The following is a 16869-nucleotide window of genomic DNA, read 5'->3' as shown; positions in this document are numbered from 1 at the left end:
TCACGGCTGGTTGCGCGGTTTTGCTGTGAGGGAAGCCGACGCCCGCCTTAACAATTTTCCTGGGTTGACGAGGCTAACGCGGAATGGAGAGCGCTTTTTCTTGTTCTTGCTCTTCCGGTGTGTCCCCAGTTTCTTGGTGCCTGCCCTTTTTGCCTGATTGCAAAGGCACGAAGTTTTGGGGTCATCGTGATCGTGGAGAAGGCAGGAGCTGCCTTCGGAGATGACGTGAAGGACTGCACTCAGGAGGAAATGATTACTAACATGATGCACAAGAGTCAATTCGGGTTTCTGACGGACAATCTATACAACCATCGAGACAACAACAAGATTGCTCTATTCCTCATAAATTAGAATCTGTATCATACTTGAATTGAACAGCTGTGATGCCAAAGACTCCGGCATGCGACCAGCTCCATGTCATATCCCATCAGAGGCTTCATAATGCAACACGGCCTCGGTGATACACAGTTCAAGTTGTATACTGCCTCAGTTGCGAGACAATAATGCATCACTGTCAGGACGAATATTGCAGCACGCCGTATATACTGCCCCCTAGGGAACAATCATTGATCAATATATAATCGATGTAGCTCACTAACAAACCATCACCAACGCCGAAAAACTACAAGGCAACAGAGGCTCGACAACACAATCCTCATCAAGCAAGCAAGCTTTGCCAAAGGCATAATGGTGCCATCACATTGCAGGGGGCAATATATGTGAAGCCGGCATAGCGCCGGTCGGTCTCTCAGGCCGTTGCTCGACTCAAAAATCTTGGTACGAGCTGATGTAAAAATCAAGCGGAAGAATACATGACCATATGATCCTTTTGTTACCCCCCAATGTTCGCCGTGCCCATTTCCTTCAAGACAAGAAATAAGAGAAAAAAGTTTGTTGTTTTCGATTGGATATTATCCGTTTATCGGACAATGCCATCGAAGCGGCTCTTGAACCACCGGACGGTCTCGTCACGCTTGATGCGGTGGGAGGCACCGATCCGGCTCTTCATGCGGCGGCGGCGGGTGACGCGCTCACCGGGGCGGGTCATGCAGCAGTAGAAGTCCATGCCGTAGATACCGATGGAAGGGTCGTACTTGATACCGAGATCGATGTGCTCGCTGATACCGAAGCCGAAGTTGCCGGTCTCGGAGAAGTTGCGCTTGCGGAGCTCGTACTCCTTGACCTTGAGGCCACGCTCGAGAATCTCCTCAGCCTGGTTGATACCGTTAGCCAATGTTGTCGCAAGACAATTTTAAAAAAAAAATTCGGGCATCGAAATTTTACCTTGGGGCCTCGGACGGTGACGTGGACAGCAATCTTTTCGTTACGACGGATACCAAAGGTTCGGACGGTGTAACGGGCCTTGCCTGTGCAAATGGTTAACCTCCCAATCCCTTCAAACTCCTGGTTCAAAGATGTTCAAAACCTACTGTAGACGGGGGTTTGACCAGACAGCTGCTCAAGCACCTTGGCGGCACGGGTGAGTCTGTCACCAGATTCACCGACGGAGATGTTCAGAACGAGCTTCTGAATCTTGAGCTCCCGCATGGGGTTGCTTGCCTTCTCGGATGCCATTGCTGCGGTCGTTGGGCGGCGATGTCTTGCTGCTTGCGTCGATAGTGGGCGGAAAGGCGAGGTTGAAGCAGCGGCAGGCGATTTTGTGATGGGCGGGAAATTTTTGAGGGTTTGTCTGCCCTCAAGCGAGAGCACGGAAAAGCGGGGTCCGACTTCCTCGTGTGGACTAGCGCATGCAGCGCATCGCCGCTAGAATTGGAGCTCTTGGCGCTAGCCTTAGTAATCAGCCTCCACTGAAACTGATGCCAACACTGATGCCAACGCTGAGAACGCTGAATCTCTCTTGTTTGGCGCCTACTGTATCTTAATTCTGAGCCGGGCGCATTGAATGATCAATTTCACCATTTTATTGTTTGATTTACTAACTAATTGGTATTGTTTCGTTTTGCGTATCTTCTGCCTTTTTTCAGCGCACACTGGCGACTGAGCAGGTAGGGGTAGGGGTCGTTTCCATCGTCTCATAGCGTTACTCGTGATATAAGAAACAAAGAAAGGAAGAAAGGAAGGGGAAAAGAGGGCAACAAAAAAAACCCAGCCAAAGAACACCCACCCATATCTCATCCGCCTGTATACAAGCATCCCGCCTATCTTCCAAGCCAGAAACTCCCTCTGGCTGGGCATTGCTTGAGCCATCATCATCAGCCGGTCACATGGCTAAACACCTTTGCAGCCAGCTGGCTCAGCAGCCTTGCCTTATCGTCTTGAGGAAGTTCCTATGTATACATTAGCTTCCACAGAGATCTGAAATAACTGAGTCAGTCTCAGAGTAATGATAGTCTGAGAAGCGTCGAAGCGGTATCACGTAGCCTGAGGGCTTACCTGGAAGACCTCATACACGCTCTTCCCCTTGGTATCCCTGATGGCTCCCAAACGATTACCGGCCACCGCTCCGGCGAGCAGGCCGGGCACGTTGCCCACGATGAAGCCCAGCGCGCCGCCACTGACTGCACCGACCATGCCCCACATGGTTGAGGTGCCCTGCTGCTGGTTCGGCGTCCCGTCCGCGGCGAATCCCTCCTCTCGCATCATCTCCTCAAAGGCGTCGCTGAATTGGGCATTTTCCGCCTCCTCGCGGCCGGCCCCGTTCGCAAAGTGATCCCATGCCCACGAGTAGAAGCTCTGTCCCGAGGTGTCCTCTGCGTCTGCAAAGGGGTCGGAGGCCGTCGGCCGGCGGTAAGATGTTCGCTGAATGTCGTATTCCGCTCGCCTAGTGGGATCTGATAGGGTGTAGTAGGCGTCATTGACGAGCTGGAAGCGTCGGGTCCTCTGCTCTCGCTCTGGTGAGTTGTTGGCGACCCGATCGGGGTGCGTCTTCAGGGCAGCCCTGGGAGGAGACATGATTGTCAGTCGAAAGCAGGCACAACGGCCATTGGCACCGGAGGTCGCTTACCGTTTATACGCATCTCGAATCTGAGCGGCAGAGGCTTTCTCTGAAACCTCTAGGATTGCGTCTGCGTGGCGTATGCATGTGTGAGCGTGTGTCCAAGTTCACTTTCCGGGGTCAATGGCGGGGAGAGCCTCGACTCACAGTAATCCGGGGGCGTGTTTCTCGTCATTCTGCTGATGTCTTGAATGAAAGTAGGGAGGAACGATATGGATCGACAAGACAAGCAGCTACCGTCTCATCACCGACATGTAAAAGGATCTTCGTATAATGTGGCTAGAGAGAAACGAGCCGGTGTTAATATATGTAGGTGCCTGACGCAGGTTCAAGTCTGGCGACCCTGCAAGCCCAGCGCCGCTTCTCTCCAGTAACGAAGCCGGGCACACGTCAACGTCATGTGGCAAGACGCCAATGTGGCTGGTGCCACGTTTGCGCATCTTGCAGGGCCGTCTCCACAAGGTGCGAACGTGCTGCCTTAGCTCAGCAGAAAGACACGATCCGAGGCTACGAGGGATCAAGCACCAGACGGCAACTGAGCACCCTACAATGCTGGGAAATTGGTGTTTTGTAGCCAACAAGTGTATTACCTAGTAGTAGGTTTGCCTGTGTCTCGCTGTTCAAGATGCTCTATCGAGTGTCTAGTAGCTTTGTTTCCAAACGAATCGCTGTCCCAAAGGCAATCCCTAAAAATAACCCCAAACCCCATTAAACCAAGTCTCCTCGTTACGTTTTTCCAATTTGCCCATGATATCAGTTGTCATCTCCAAACGCCAATTGACCTTGCGATCTATAATCTTTTCGTGCTCAATCGCAGCGTGGAAGATCGCGTAAATACTGCTGTGCCCTGGTGATGGCGTCTTGGGCGACCTGCAGCGCGTTTTCCAGCTTGCCGACCTTTTGATAGTATGCCGCAAGCACCCACATGTCTCTGATGACCCGCAGGTTGGAGCTCGTGCCGTGCGCTGCCTCTCGCATGTGGATGGCAGATTTCAGGTTCTCCTCAACCTGGTCCCAATCCTCTTTGCTCTCAAAAATTCTGGCTAGCATCTTGCGAGCATATGCGTGGAATCGAGCAGTCGAGAGAGGCCCTAGTTTGAACTGGGGGGTATCCAGCAAGTCCAGCGCCATCTGTTCCGCCTTTTCCCTGTCGCCCAGGTCCATTTGCGTAAATTCCAATATGAGGGCGTCGGCTCTCAGTTTCTCCAGATTGCTGTCATTCGCCAGGGGCTGTTCTTCATGCTGAACCAGATTCTCGAGGCCTTCGTACATGAGCTCGCGTTTATTGGCTAGCCCGTTGTTCCGACGTAATCTCGTCCGGCCGTCCCAGATCAGTTGCTCATATAGCCAGAACTGCTGAGATGTCGACTTTTGAATGTGGTCCGCAAGAAGATCGACATTCCGTAACCATGCCTGACGCAACAGATAGCAGATAAACTGACGGCCGTTCTCAGTTTGATAGTCACACACCGAGAGCTGCTGAAGGATCCGGATGAGAGGGTAGCTTTCGGGGAAACGCCTTCGTGCCAGCACGAGCGCATGCCGTATGAACATGCCGAGCAGCTGCAAATGACCTCGGTCAATCATGTCATATATCGTGTCAAGCATATGCCAGAGTAGGTCGGGGTGCTCCTCTGTGAGAACAAACTCCATGACGTAAAAGCCCTTCCTGGCCGCCATGCCGGCAAGGTCGCCTTTGCCATGGGACCACAGATCGAAAACCAACTCGAATGTCCGGTACATGGTTCGGCTATCTTGCATAGGCGGCTGGTTGGGAGCGGCGAGATATTGGGACATTGGATCGGACGCTATGCGATACGACTCCAGTTTGACCGAGCTCCAAGACATGACGCCGTTCAAGATGAGCTCCAGATCCGCCAGAGGCCTGAAATTGGGGTTCGGCACTAAGTCGAGGCCCGTTGCTGTAGGGAATTCCGTCCTTGGTATCACTTCCACTTCTTCTTCGTCGTCGCCTTGCTGCGCCGCCTCGGTTGAAGAAGAAGTGGAAGTAGAAGGAGAGGCGGTAGTAGAGGTGTCTCGGGAGGCTTTCGCCCCATCAGACGATTTGCGATATGATCGCTTCCTAATGTTCCACTTCTTGAATCTCTTTTTGTACATTTGCTCGCTTTTGCATGGGTAGTTAGCACACTAGGTGAGTCACCTTATTCGCATCACTTGAGTATGCTGTCCTACCACCTCGCATGGCACCACCTCCCACTGCGTCGGGTAGCGGCGGTGATATGGATACTCTGCTACTCCAAAGTACGCAGTAGGTGGGTATATCGGGGCATGCAAGAGCAGGTATGACGGGTGACAGCAAAACACACAGGGTCATTGACTTACGTGGCGGCAAATCCGTATTTGGTCTCCATGATGGCCATTATCTCATTGAGCTTGCGGTTGTCGCCGATGTAGAGCGCGTGGATGAGGTTCCTCCGGGCGTCCCACTCCTGCTCCGTGTGCTCCTTAACGCTCGGCCTCTCGACAACCGGAGGCGAGTTGCCCGGCAGACGAGGGGCCAGAACCGGCAGACGGGGCCGGGCGGGATACATGATTTCTGGCGGGAAGGCTGGCCAAGTGAGGCGGTCACTGCTATGTTGCCCAATGCGAGTCGTCGTCGGTGCTCTCGGTCAGAGAAGACATTGTCAGCCGCATGGCCATGATGGATGGGCTGTTGATGGGATCGGAAGAAAGGTTTCTCTGCAAAAGTCGACCGAAGCTGCAAAGAGGTTAAGTCGCCTGTGACTGCGGTTAGTCGGTACCTCGCTACTTCCTGCCAGGAACAACGCTCCGGCGCTTCGTACAGGTACCTCGGCAACAAGCCGAAGCACAGTGGCTTTGGCACCAGGGCAGCGCATCTGATTGGCGGCAAAAGTTCCCTGCAGGCGAATTAAGCTTTTTGCAGACGTCGGATTGGCTACACGTCACGTGGGGCCGCAAGTTACTTGACCAAGTTTAAACGAAGATTTGGACGGAGATCTTTCAGATTGAAGATGCAGGTACGACTTCAAGTTGGGACTTTCTTATCATGACAGAAAGTACCTTATCTTGGTGTACTCGAGTACAAGCACAGGACAAGATGAGACGCCTGGGAAACCTTGAGGATTTAAATCGTACGAGTACGGAAGGAAACACCCCCAAGATACTCAGGGTCTCGGGAAGAGGACATTAAAGCGCCTCAGTCAATCTTGGCTTTCAAGTTGAACTTTCTTCTTCCAAGTGGTCCGGACTCACATACTGACCTCGCCCGTCAGCCAATGGGAATATTGATCTGATTCCCTGGTCGCCAAATCCGAATCTGTGAATCTGATTGCCAAGCACCCAGAGATACTCGATGCAACTCGACCAATGGCCGTTGGTGCTCCTCGACCAATCGAGACAAGTCTCGGGGCGATCCGTTGCCCCAGTCAGAAGGATTCAATCTCCAGCCAACCTTATCACGACGACCATTCATGCCCAATGCTGGTATCTGATGCTTCTGTGCATTGCAAGTCACTTCCCCTTGGTTCAACTTCTTCACATCTTGTTCAGTTCTGCCTGGCATCACTGGTAGCAGATGTGCTTACTTTTGTATAGTAACAGCTCACATGCAGCTTGATCCACATCATCCTTTACCACGGGCTTTCCCCTCGACACGAAAATACATGATGAAGAGTAGTCGCCTTTTACCGGGGGTACTAGGGTGACAATCACCGTTAGTAGTAGACACGGCGTAAGCGTACGGGATATACTGCTGCTGCTAAGCAATACACAACCAGCCAAGTCGGGCTTTTGGAATGGAATCCCTGTAGGTCTCTGTAGACACCGATCCTCTGGCTGTGGAGAATCCAAGCGCCCTGAACGACTCAAGAAGGTCAACTGAAGGCCATTCATGTAAGATCATTCTCAATACTAGCAGCTGCTGCTGCAGAATAAGGCACCAACCAATCTACTCCGCATCAAGTGGCGTGACAAACTGCAGGGAATGGCAAGCCCTTGCCGATATATAATCTCCGTATCATTATGTAGAATGATCGTGAGCTTATCAGATTCGATCTGCATGGCTGTCAGAGGGTCAACGCATATAAAGCCGAGGCGAGCGCCGCTGTTCTTGGCCCTCTGCCAGTTATACAGTCGACTTCAGAAGAGCATAGTCAAGATGCCTCAAAGGGTCCAGCGAGCTCTGCTGCTCTCTGCGTTCGCAGTCCATGCAGTATCGGCCTCGCCTTCGCCCGTGCTCGCCGTTCCAAGCCAAGCGTGGACCTCGCTCAACGCCAGCGTCTCCGGCCGACTTCATATTGCAGCACCTGCAGGCCTGCCATGCTTCACCAGCTATGACAATGCATGGGGTCTGGAAGCAAGCACGCCGAATGCAGAGCAATGCCAGACGGTCGAAGCCGGCCTCGCTTCGTCGATAGACATCATCCAGACCTTTGGGAGTTACCATAACCCGACGTTTAGCACTTGCATGGCCCGCGGAGACAGATGCACCCTGAGTGCGAGCGGTCCGAAAGGCATCGTCAATAGCACCTGCTTCCAAGGTACCGTGCCCGACTATTACGTCGATGCCCGAGAGGTCCAGGACATGCAGATGAGTTTGGAGTTTGCCCAGAAGTACATGCTTCCCGTTACCATCAAGAATACCGGACACGACTACAAGGGCAGAAGCGCAGGAGTCAATACGTTTGCCATTTGGACGCACAATATTGCGCCCGAGCCAGAGATTGACGAAAATTTCACTCCCGAGGGATGTCCCGGCGTTGTTGGCCCTGTCATGACATATCGCGCCGGCCAGATATCTGCTTCGCGCTCATGATTGGCTTTCCTCAGGCCGTCGCTGGCTCGTGTCCGACTGTCGGACCTTCTGGGGGTTGGGTTGCTGGCGGTGGCCACGGCATCTTTGCGCCAGTCTACGGCCTGGGCGTCGATAATGCCATGCAGATAAAAGTCGTTCTGCCCAACGGGACATTTGTCACGGCCAACCGATGCCAGAACCAGGACCTCTTCTTTGCTCTGCGTGGGGGTGGCGGAGGCACTTTCGGAGTCGTTACGGAAACGACTGCAGCGCTTCACAAGGACCAGGAGATCACTGTGAGTTTCCCCAGTGATATATCGGTCGAACTGCCTTGGGTACATGCAGTCATTGACACTGACCTTTAGTATGTCTTCTTGCAAATGTCTATTCCAGAGGTCCCTCGCACGATCGACGAAATCTTTGTTACGAATGCAGAGAAATGGGCCGATGAGGGCTGGGGAGGGCTCTACGCAGTATCAGGAAACGTAACCAACAGCACGGCGAGATTCCTCGGCTTCAACACCAAGCTCAGCGTTGAAGAAGCTCGCGCCTCATTAAAACCGGTGACAGATTACTTGGAGTCCTTCCCGTCCAGCAAGGGGACGTTGATCCGCCAGTTCAAAACGCTGCCGAGTCAATGGGCTGCGCAAAACGACCCGGTGCTGCTCAGCTTTCTCTTACCGGAAGCCGGCGTGTCCCTGACTCGGTCATCGCGACTGGTGCCGCGGTCGAATTTCCAGGGCGACGAGGCCCGGAAGCAACTTGTCGACTTCCTCATGTCGAGCAACTTTCGTTGGAGTGTAGTGCTCGGAGCGCCTACGAATTACAGCTTGCCCGAGTCAGACAAACCTGGGGGCCCAGGCGAGGCATCAGTCACGCCAGCATGCGTGAGTTCAGCTTTGCAAATACTCGAGCCGCACTCTCGTGATCAAGAGTTGCTGACTTGGCTGACATACATCTTACAGAGAGATGCTCTCTGGCACTTCACTATTGCGCAGTCTTGGGATCCTGCAGATCCAGTTGCCACCAGCCCCGAAGCGCTCAGCAACAATTTTCAACCATCAGCACGCAGATGGACCCCCTACGAGCCATGACACCGGACGGAGGCGCGTATCAGAACGAGGCCGATGTCTATGAGCCCGATCCCATCGGCTCCTTCTGGGGTGCGCGGACTTACGCCCGTCTTTTGAATATCAAGAAACAGCTTGAGCCGGACAACCTGCTGTCGTGCTGGAACTGTGTTGGGTGGAATCCGGAGGATGAGAGACATGGCTGTTATCTGAAAGTTAGGGGCGTAGGACCGTAACCGCCGATGTTCGACGCAGATTGCTAATCGTATGCGGTTCTCTAATCCTTGAGTGTGATGGTGGATGACGGACTGCAGCTGCACAAGTTGGATTTCTTGCGATTACAGCATCTACGGATGTAAGTGGTGCTCAGAAGTCGCGAATACTTCCTATTCTGTATGATGGAATCCGGCATTAACTACCTGAGCATTTATATCTCGATGGATGAGTTTGCTCATAGTCTACTTGACAGGCATGGTTGGCACACTTTTCCTCTACCCATTTTATACTCTTCTACTAGCTGTCACTAGATTTAGGTACTACTGATATTTTCTTCTCTTGCTATATTATCCTACCGTAGTTAAGGATAGCATAATCAAGGTACTTTACGTATCTTAAGATATTCTTCTGTTCCCCGTTTCTCTATAGTATAGCCAAGCAAGCTGCTGCTCTATTTAGTTACTGTTTCCCATCTTCATAGGCGTTACTGCGATCTTCTCGACCAACAACACCACGATGAGCTATTGGGCTGTAAGCCGGACTGCCATGTCCTCTTACCAAGTCTCTTCCCAACCCAGCCGTGTCAAAGTAACCCCTCCGGTCCCTCTCACGGAAAGCTTTGTTCACGCAAAGAGTGCTAATCAGATGATGTTTGCAAACGCCTACAAACCTCAAGCCGCCAGCGCACACAGCTGCGTAGCGCCATTCATGCAAGCTGACGATCTCGCATCGGACACAAAGAGACCGTCTCGCCTACAAGCCCCGTAAACGAACGCTCATGACTTTTCTCAAGTTAGATATGTATGGCTGGCTAGGTAGCTTCGATTTTGCCTGGGTCTGGCGCCAGAATTAGTTGAGCTATGGTCTATGCCTGCGCAAAGCACTTGTTAGCTGCAGGACGCAGCAAGCATCAAAACACGGTATGGCCCTGAGAGGGATCATCGTCAAAGACCGATCGATTGCAGTTCCGAATAGCTGGAAGCGGACGCCACAGGAATTTATCATTGCCTCGGCACCTTGAGCCGCATGTTATAGGTCCAGAGCCGCGCAATGACTCCCCTTTGTGTGTTTGTGCCAAACCCTGCCGATGTAAAGCCTGGATAAGGCCGCAGGCTTTTGCGATCATAGCGCATATACGGCCCAGAGGCCTGAAAGAGGCGCGGTTGGCAGGGTTTACAAGAAACCTGTCGATGGAGCCGAGCTGGAATGGAGAACTTCGAGGAGGCCAGGAGCGAATGTCAGAGGCGTCCCGGAGCATACCTTGTTGAAGGCCTTCTCATCGCTCAGGATAGCCTTGTATATTGTCGCAGGACACTTGCTACGTCACCTGATTTGTTGTTCATCACGACATCCCGAGTCCAGGTCTCTGATTATTTGTTTTGATCCTTTCTTATGTGACATATATGGGATTGATATGCTGCCCGCGTTGATTCATGGTAATGGTGAGGTGAGTATAGGTGCTATCGTCTTCTGAAGGATCAATGTGGGCTTTAATGCACCAAGGCCCCAGAAATGGGAAATGAAAAGGCAAAGCGATTCCATCCGACAGCTGGCCAAGAATATCATCCTATCGAATGTCGAGTCAGTTGATAGCTGGGCCGAGCATCCAATGAACTCTCGATTATTTAAGAGGCCTGGTTGACAGCAAAGAAGACATGGGAGAAGACTGCCTCAACGGCCGCGAACCGAATGCGGCTGTTGCCACGAGGACCGCAGGGGGAATACGGGCCTAACAGAGTAGTCCACGGCGGCCGAGATAGAATTACACTTATAATACCTAAAGGGAAGGGAGGCCATAGGGAAAAGCTTGTGGCCAACTGCAAACTTGGCCATTTTCAATGGTGCTTGCAACAGTAAAGGAAGCCCGCTATTGGTCGTATCGACCGGATCTTGGAATACTACAAGCCGCAGCCGCACGCAAGACGACTGAAATTGCAGCCATGTTTCCCCCAAAGTCGGCCCCTTTCCAGAGGAAAGCTGAACAAAGTGCGTGCACAGCCGTCCCAAGGCCCCGGTGATCTTATATAACTAACGAAATGACGTTCTTTGCGAGCACATAATAGCGGGTTCAACATAAGGTACGGTATGCAAGGGCAAGAGGCAGCCGAAAAAGGCAGGACTAGTGTTGGTGGAGTGAGACAGACAGACAGAGAAAAAAGGAGCAAACCCTCCTTGTCCATCTCACACTCAAAGGGAGAACCAGGACTTTTTCTTCTTGGTGAGGTGCTTGATATCTACTTGGTACTGAAAAAAGCAGTTCGTCTTTCAATATTCACATGCTGGCGGTGCTACCATGTTGCATGGTCGCTACACCAAGCACTGACCGGTCAAGACGGCTGCAAGCCACATCTGCATCTTGAAGCGCTCTCATGCGGGCCATCGCGTATTTCAGCCGTCGGTTACCAGGATGATGGTTGCATCGAGAAGCCGAACCCAATAAGGCAATGGCGATGCCTCGCACAAAGAGGCACTCGCGCAGCAGTGGCTTTATTGGTGTGACGAGTGATTGCTTCGTACTCCGTACATGCCTGTCAATAGCTGACATGACCGTTCCGTTATGCAGTCAACGTGCAGTTCGGTGAGCTACCCAGCTCGTTGAGTCCTCCTTGGGTAGTCCTCATACAACAGCCCAGAGGCAAAATGACGGCTCGCGCGCAATCGATAGTGCGGTTGTATTTGCTTTGCTTTTTGTGAGTGGGTAGTTGCAGTTTTTTTTCCCCCTCCCTGCTATCATTTTTTGCTTTTTCCAATAAGCCCCTCTTGTTAGTATGAGCATGTAAGGAGTCGTATCACATATCGAAAACGCCTTTGTGAGAGATTTAGACAGAGAGGTTCCCGGTGGTGGTGGCAGGAGGCATCCGTTTGGCTCGCTTTGTACCTCGGGATCTGGTCGAAAGCAGGGCGCCGAGTATCACGATCTAGCCGCTCATCAACCTAGGCCATATCCCGGACCGTCTGACTCTGAACAGAGAAAGCGAGTCAGTATGGAACCATGCAACGGGCATCTTGGCTGTGGAGACGACGAAAGAGCAACTGTGCAACTCTATCTCGAGGGAGGAGGCAAAACAAAGACGGGGCAAAGGCAGGAAATGTGTACCACGTATGCGTATGGGCCCAATCCCTGTGAAGAAGTGGTCAGCGATGGAGCGCTGTCCCCCGCGCCTTGATTCTGCGCAACGGCTGCGGCCTTTGTCTCGCAGCGGTTGGTCCCATCATTCTAGTACCTGGGACCAAACAAGTCGGTATGCTCTGGCGGCACGAAGCTTCCCGTCAGGCCAACTTTGCCAACCCAAGGCTCGGATTCTGTGTCCTTGTAAAGGTGTGGTCCTGTCAAATCTGCCCTGAGTGATTGCTGCGATGGTGATCTACGGGGTTCTGCATGGTACGCTGCACGTCAAGCCCTGGGAGAGCACTCGTACCTCGTCAGTCCAGTCGCCGAGTGATTGCCAAGTACTGCTGGTACCGACTGGAAGGGCAAATGCCCCGAGGGCGGATGTGAGATGTGAGCCATGATGTGAATGAGATCGCCGGACTGGCATGTTAGCAGAAGAAGCCTGCATAAGGGTAGTGGGGCCGTGGACGTTCAACCTCCCGGTCATTCGTCCCAGTCAAAGTGTCCCTCGAGTCCGTACTTGGTAATGGAAGCAAACCGCCAACCTGATCTGGGTGAGTGGAGAAGGGTGATAGATCTGAGTACTGTAGAGCCCGCAAAGGTGTCCCTTTCTGTTTTCCTGGGAACGCTGTACAGAGTACTCGTACCAGGACATAGCGGTCTGTCAGAGGCAAGTCCATGTCGGTGTGAAGCGGACAGAGGCTGTTTGCAGTAAGATGCAGCTGTCGTCACATTAGCCGAGCCAAGATGCTGGGAGTCGGAACGAGATACGATCGGTCATAGGAGATTTGGGGCCTAGGGCTGTGCCGATCACGCGTCCAAAGACGGCTTCGACCTGATGCTTTGTACTTCGTCGCAGGGCGCGCAGAATCGAATACTCGAGGAGAGCAGGTACCGGTACTACTCCATACCCCGTCTCGTCTTTCTCCTCCTGTCGTACTGTCTTGGACAAGACGCCTGTGTGATGCATACCTCGGGTCTGAGGTCCTCTTAAAATGCAGTGGCGCTTTGGCCACAGAGTCTCAGCCTGGACGCTTCCCGCATGTCTCACCGGCTCCGCACCAACAGAGCCAAAGGGCTGGAGGGGCGAAGGGTGAAGGCGATGCCTCCTCCTCTCAGAGTTGCCATGCCAGGGCACATCTCTGCCATCTCTCAAGCATCCCGCGCCGTGGGGACACCCTGGTCGACGTCCGTGAGCCGCGGCGCTAATCTGCACATATTGTTTCTGCCCTGCGTCCGAAGTGGCTCTTGGCTCCGGCCTCTCAGCTGCGTCTTGTCATGAATTCTCGGGCTCGAGTGGTGTGGCTTGCTACACAGAGCGCAGGCCGTGGGGACAGGCAAGGAGGATATCCGATTTGCTTGTTTTTTGCTGCTGCTGGCTTTGCTTTTTTGGATGCTGTGTCCCAGGGGTCCGGGATGTCGGAGGGAGGAACTGCGCTCGGTCTCACTCTGGCCGGCCCCTGGGAAACGCGATAAAAGTCTCCCTCGATCCCTTTCTGCGAGGGTTGTGGCGAGTTGCTTTTGTCTCGTTGCTTGTTGATACGAAGTCGTGCGACTTGTGTTATTTTCTATTTGACTCTTTCTGCTTCGAAATTACCGCATTGCGACTTCCTCGTCATTTCTGCTGCCCTCGCTCCTTCTGTCCTTGCGTGGGAACTCATAGGAAGTTGCTTGCTTGCTGGCTCCTTCCATTCACTTATACCTACGCAAGGAACCTCCAGAAGTACTTTTCGTATCGCCTCCAGCCTGAAGAATTCCAACCTCAACCACATTTTCTTGCATCACACTCGGTTCTGCAATCTCTCCTCCGGTGTATCTGCGACATTTTGACCTCAAAGAGGGCTCGCAATCATTGCAGTTGCGACATCCAATCTTCGTCCCGCCTGTCGCCACCCCTGGAGGCGGTACAAGGCGCATACGCACAGCATCGCCAGCTGCATCACTTTGATACATATCCACGGCGCGCATATCTTGCACTACGCTCGCTCTTGCGTCGACTCAAAGAGATCGTGTATCGCATACGGCCTGCGAGGACCAGTCAAATCTTGCGATAGCCTGCAGCTTAGGGAAGGGCACCGCCTGATCTGTCTTTGAATCATCAATTTGCAGCCGCCCTTTGGCGAGGTGTGGCCAAGTGGACTCGCAATCATTGTTTTGACTTCACTTTTGATTCACTTCTGCCTCACATCTCACTTTGTATGGGCAACTGCCTGCCACCCCATTAATTTTCACACTCGCGTTCGAAAACCCCCCCCCCGTTCCTCGCTTCTGCCCCAAACCTTCTCTCGACATCTTCCCCCACCCTTCACGATCAACACAGAAGCTGCAAGGAAACTCAGCATCATCTTTCCCAGCCGCGTCCGACGTGGACTTCCATCTGCCTCATCTCTCTCGTCCTCTCCATCTCCTCTTTTTCAACTACGATGGCGACCGGATTCGACCGCCTTGAGAGGCTCTTCAGCTCCAAGCGCAAAGCTTCCCTGGCTTCCATCAGAGTTGCCACGTCTACCACTCCCCCAACAGAGCCGCAATTTCCCTCTCCTTCCTTCATTCGCCCGACGGCAGCTCGTATGACAGCTCGGGAGGAGGTGCGCTCGCGACTAGCGACAGGCCGTTCTCCCTCTGTTCCAGATGCCATCCCCTCTCGCCTAGGATCACTGAGCTCGCACGCCTCAAGTCCTGGCTTTGGCCGCTCGCCTATTCGATCGCCATCTCTTTCCGATCCCCATTCACAGCCAGACTCACTAGTCGCCAAGCTTCGCGAGTATCGCTTCAGCCCACCGAGCCAGGAGGAGAAGGCAGTAACAGGACCAGCGGCTTTCAGTCCTGCAGGTACAGAGCTCTTTGACATCCCGAGTCCTCGTTCTCAATCCCCCACGCGCCTGCGGACCTTGCCTCGTCTACATACTCCTCCATCGCCTCGTTCGGCAGATATCGGATCTTGCCGCGGCTCTATCGAGAGTCCTCGGAGCCCAACCTTTACGTACAATACTCCACCAACTCCAGCGGACTCTCCTGAGATTGTACCCGTGCGCAATCTCCTCGCTGATTCCAAGATATTCGACATTGCCATCGACAAAACTCTGTTTGATGAGATTGAAGACCAACTTCTCCAGTCTCTTGATCAAGCATCGTTCAACGAATCATACAACGACTCGTCACCTTCTGAGGCTTCCTCCAACAGCTCTACATTGCGAGAGCCTGACTTTAACGAGTTCCTGAATCTCAGTGACGACGATATTGCTGAATTGACTCCCGAGGATCCGGCTCCTGAGTTTGACGACGAACCGCGGAAGTGCTCTCGATCCTCCATGGATACTTCTGCCCCTTCACCCACGCCGGGCCCCTCGTCTCTGTTGACATTGACGCCCCCGCCCGCAAGCCGTCCTGCCACCGCCGCTGCCTTTGAGGCTGCCAGAATCGCAAAGAGACATGACTTCGACCTCATCTACGTTGTGAACCTTTGGCCGGGCGGGCCATGTGGCCAACTGTTCGACCTCGAGTCTGCGAGCTCCTGCGAAAGGCCTTTGGTCGGTCGGCTGTTGGCAGCACATGGCCTTCATCAAGTTCCTTCGCCACTTCAGATATCTTCCGTTGTTCACAACACAATCTTGCGATCGAAGGGCTGGGTCGAGTACCGTAACCAAGAGGCTCAACCGCATGAGCTTGCCCGTGGCTATGCATGCTCCTTCTACCCAGGGAAGTATTCTCAAGGCAGCTCGAGCGACAAAGAGAGTCCGGTTTCAGGAGTTCGGTTATCGGAGATGATTGATCGAGGTATCGTCTTTGCCGCATATAGAAAGCCCAGGATTGGACCGTGCAAACTTGGGCACAGCTTTACCGGAAGTGAGCTCAACTCACTTCACCAGGATGCCGAGGCCTTGGTGGAGATGTTGATTGATATCCACGCCCGCAACCGCCAATGTCGGGCAGCTTCTCACCACCAGATGTGCGACGATACTGGCCCCATGCCCATGCAGCAGACTGAGTGGCTATCTACCTAGGCCCGACAGATGACACTCAGATATCTGAAACCCATTTCACAGTTTGGTGGACATTTGTGGGCACAAGCTTGGTCTGCATGCCTATCTGTTTTTCGTTTGTTCATGCTTTTTCATTTCTTTTTGTCACCATACATGATGTCTTACGAACGAATTTCCTTTGTCGGTCACAATTCCCTTGGTCGTCTTGTTGCTTTGAAGATACCTACAGGAGCGTTTGTTTCTTTGACCACTCGACACACGAGAGCAGTCTGCCTGTTGCGTTTGGCGTTGGAATTTGCAACTCAAGAGCCTTCAGCTCTCCCTACTATAATGAGGGTTTGAACTTTGCAAAGGGCGGACATGGTCGGTGGAGGTCATATGTTTATCTGTATTATGAAGGTATATGGACAAGGGGTGTAATCTCTCTGTGAGGATGTGGTCGTCTCGGCAGACGCTGCTGCAACAAAAGGACTTGAAGGGCATGTATTTCGCATAGAGGGCACGTGTTGGCCGCAAAGGCGACTGCTCCTTTATTGAAAGGTAGTTAGAAATGGAACCACAACTGAGAAAGCCAAAAGTATTTGTCAACATGAAGCACTCATGTGGTGACTGCAGCTCAAGCGGGTCGGCCAACTGAAAGAGGTACGAAGCTCTCAGAAGTTGAACGTACACCTTGATATAGCACCGTCAGGTATCGCAGTCATAACAATATCATAGTCCTGCCATTGCTGCCTAAAAGTGTCCTACAAATGTATTTG

The 16869-nt window shown here is 52.8% G+C and overlaps 6 protein-coding genes across 6 annotated transcripts; 2 read left to right on the top strand and 4 right to left on the bottom strand.

Moving 5' to 3' along the window:
• Positions 1-919: 919 nt before the first annotated feature.
• CCMA1212_009785 (uncharacterized protein) lies at positions 920-1575 on the bottom strand (the record flags this gene model as incomplete). The annotated part of the gene is made up of 3 exons (XM_073706855.1): positions 920-1213; positions 1285-1367; positions 1431-1575. The coding sequence occupies 3 exons, from the start codon at positions 1573-1575 to the stop codon at positions 920-922; spliced, it is 522 nt and encodes a 173-aa protein (XP_073554727.1).
• Positions 1576-2213: 638 nt separating this feature from the next.
• Positions 2214-3201, bottom strand: CCMA1212_009784 (uncharacterized protein; the record flags this gene model as incomplete). The annotated part of the gene is made up of 5 exons (XM_073706854.1): positions 2214-2288; positions 2395-2899; positions 2966-3026; positions 3104-3132; positions 3194-3201. 5 exons carry the CDS (start codon positions 3199-3201, stop codon positions 2214-2216), a joined length of 678 nt encoding a protein of 225 aa, XP_073554726.1.
• A 562-nt stretch (positions 3202-3763) lies between these two features.
• CCMA1212_009783 (uncharacterized protein) lies at positions 3764-5525 on the bottom strand (the record flags this gene model as incomplete). The annotated part of the gene is made up of 2 exons (XM_073706853.1): positions 5300-5525; positions 3764-5081 (listed from the first exon to the last, which is right to left on the bottom strand). The coding sequence occupies exons 1-2, from the start codon at positions 5506-5508 to the stop codon at positions 3764-3766; spliced, it is 1527 nt and encodes a 508-aa protein (XP_073554725.1). The 5' UTR covers positions 5509-5525.
• A 1569-nt stretch (positions 5526-7094) lies between these two features.
• CCMA1212_009782 (putative FAD-linked oxidoreductase) lies at positions 7095-9036 on the top strand (the record flags this gene model as incomplete). The annotated part of the gene is made up of 4 exons (XM_073706852.1): positions 7095-7706; positions 7766-8026; positions 8096-8654; positions 8696-9036. 4 exons carry the CDS (start codon positions 7095-7097, stop codon positions 9034-9036), a joined length of 1773 nt encoding a protein of 590 aa, XP_073554724.1.
• Positions 9037-12861: 3825 nt separating this feature from the next.
• On the bottom strand, positions 12862-14096 carry CCMA1212_009781 (uncharacterized protein; the record flags this gene model as incomplete). Its single annotated transcript, XM_073706851.1, has 2 exons — positions 12862-13394; positions 13835-14096. The coding sequence occupies 2 exons, from the start codon at positions 14094-14096 to the stop codon at positions 12862-12864; spliced, it is 795 nt and encodes a 264-aa protein (XP_073554723.1).
• A 455-nt stretch (positions 14097-14551) lies between these two features.
• CCMA1212_009780 (uncharacterized protein) lies at positions 14552-16132 on the top strand (the record flags this gene model as incomplete). Its single annotated transcript, XM_073706850.1, has 1 exon — positions 14552-16132. One exon carries the CDS (start codon positions 14552-14554, stop codon positions 16130-16132), a length of 1581 nt encoding a protein of 526 aa, XP_073554722.1.
• Positions 16133-16869: the final 737 nt, after the last annotated feature.

The sequence above is a fragment of the Trichoderma ghanense genome, assembly GCF_004382785.1.
Source record: "Trichoderma ghanense strain CCMA-1212 chromosome Unknown scaffold_18, whole genome shotgun sequence".
In the NCBI taxonomy this organism is placed as follows: domain Eukaryota; kingdom Fungi; phylum Ascomycota; class Sordariomycetes; order Hypocreales; family Hypocreaceae; genus Trichoderma; species Trichoderma ghanense.
Note: the sequence above shows the minus strand (reverse complement) of the source record. Positions and strands in the feature narration are given on the sequence as shown.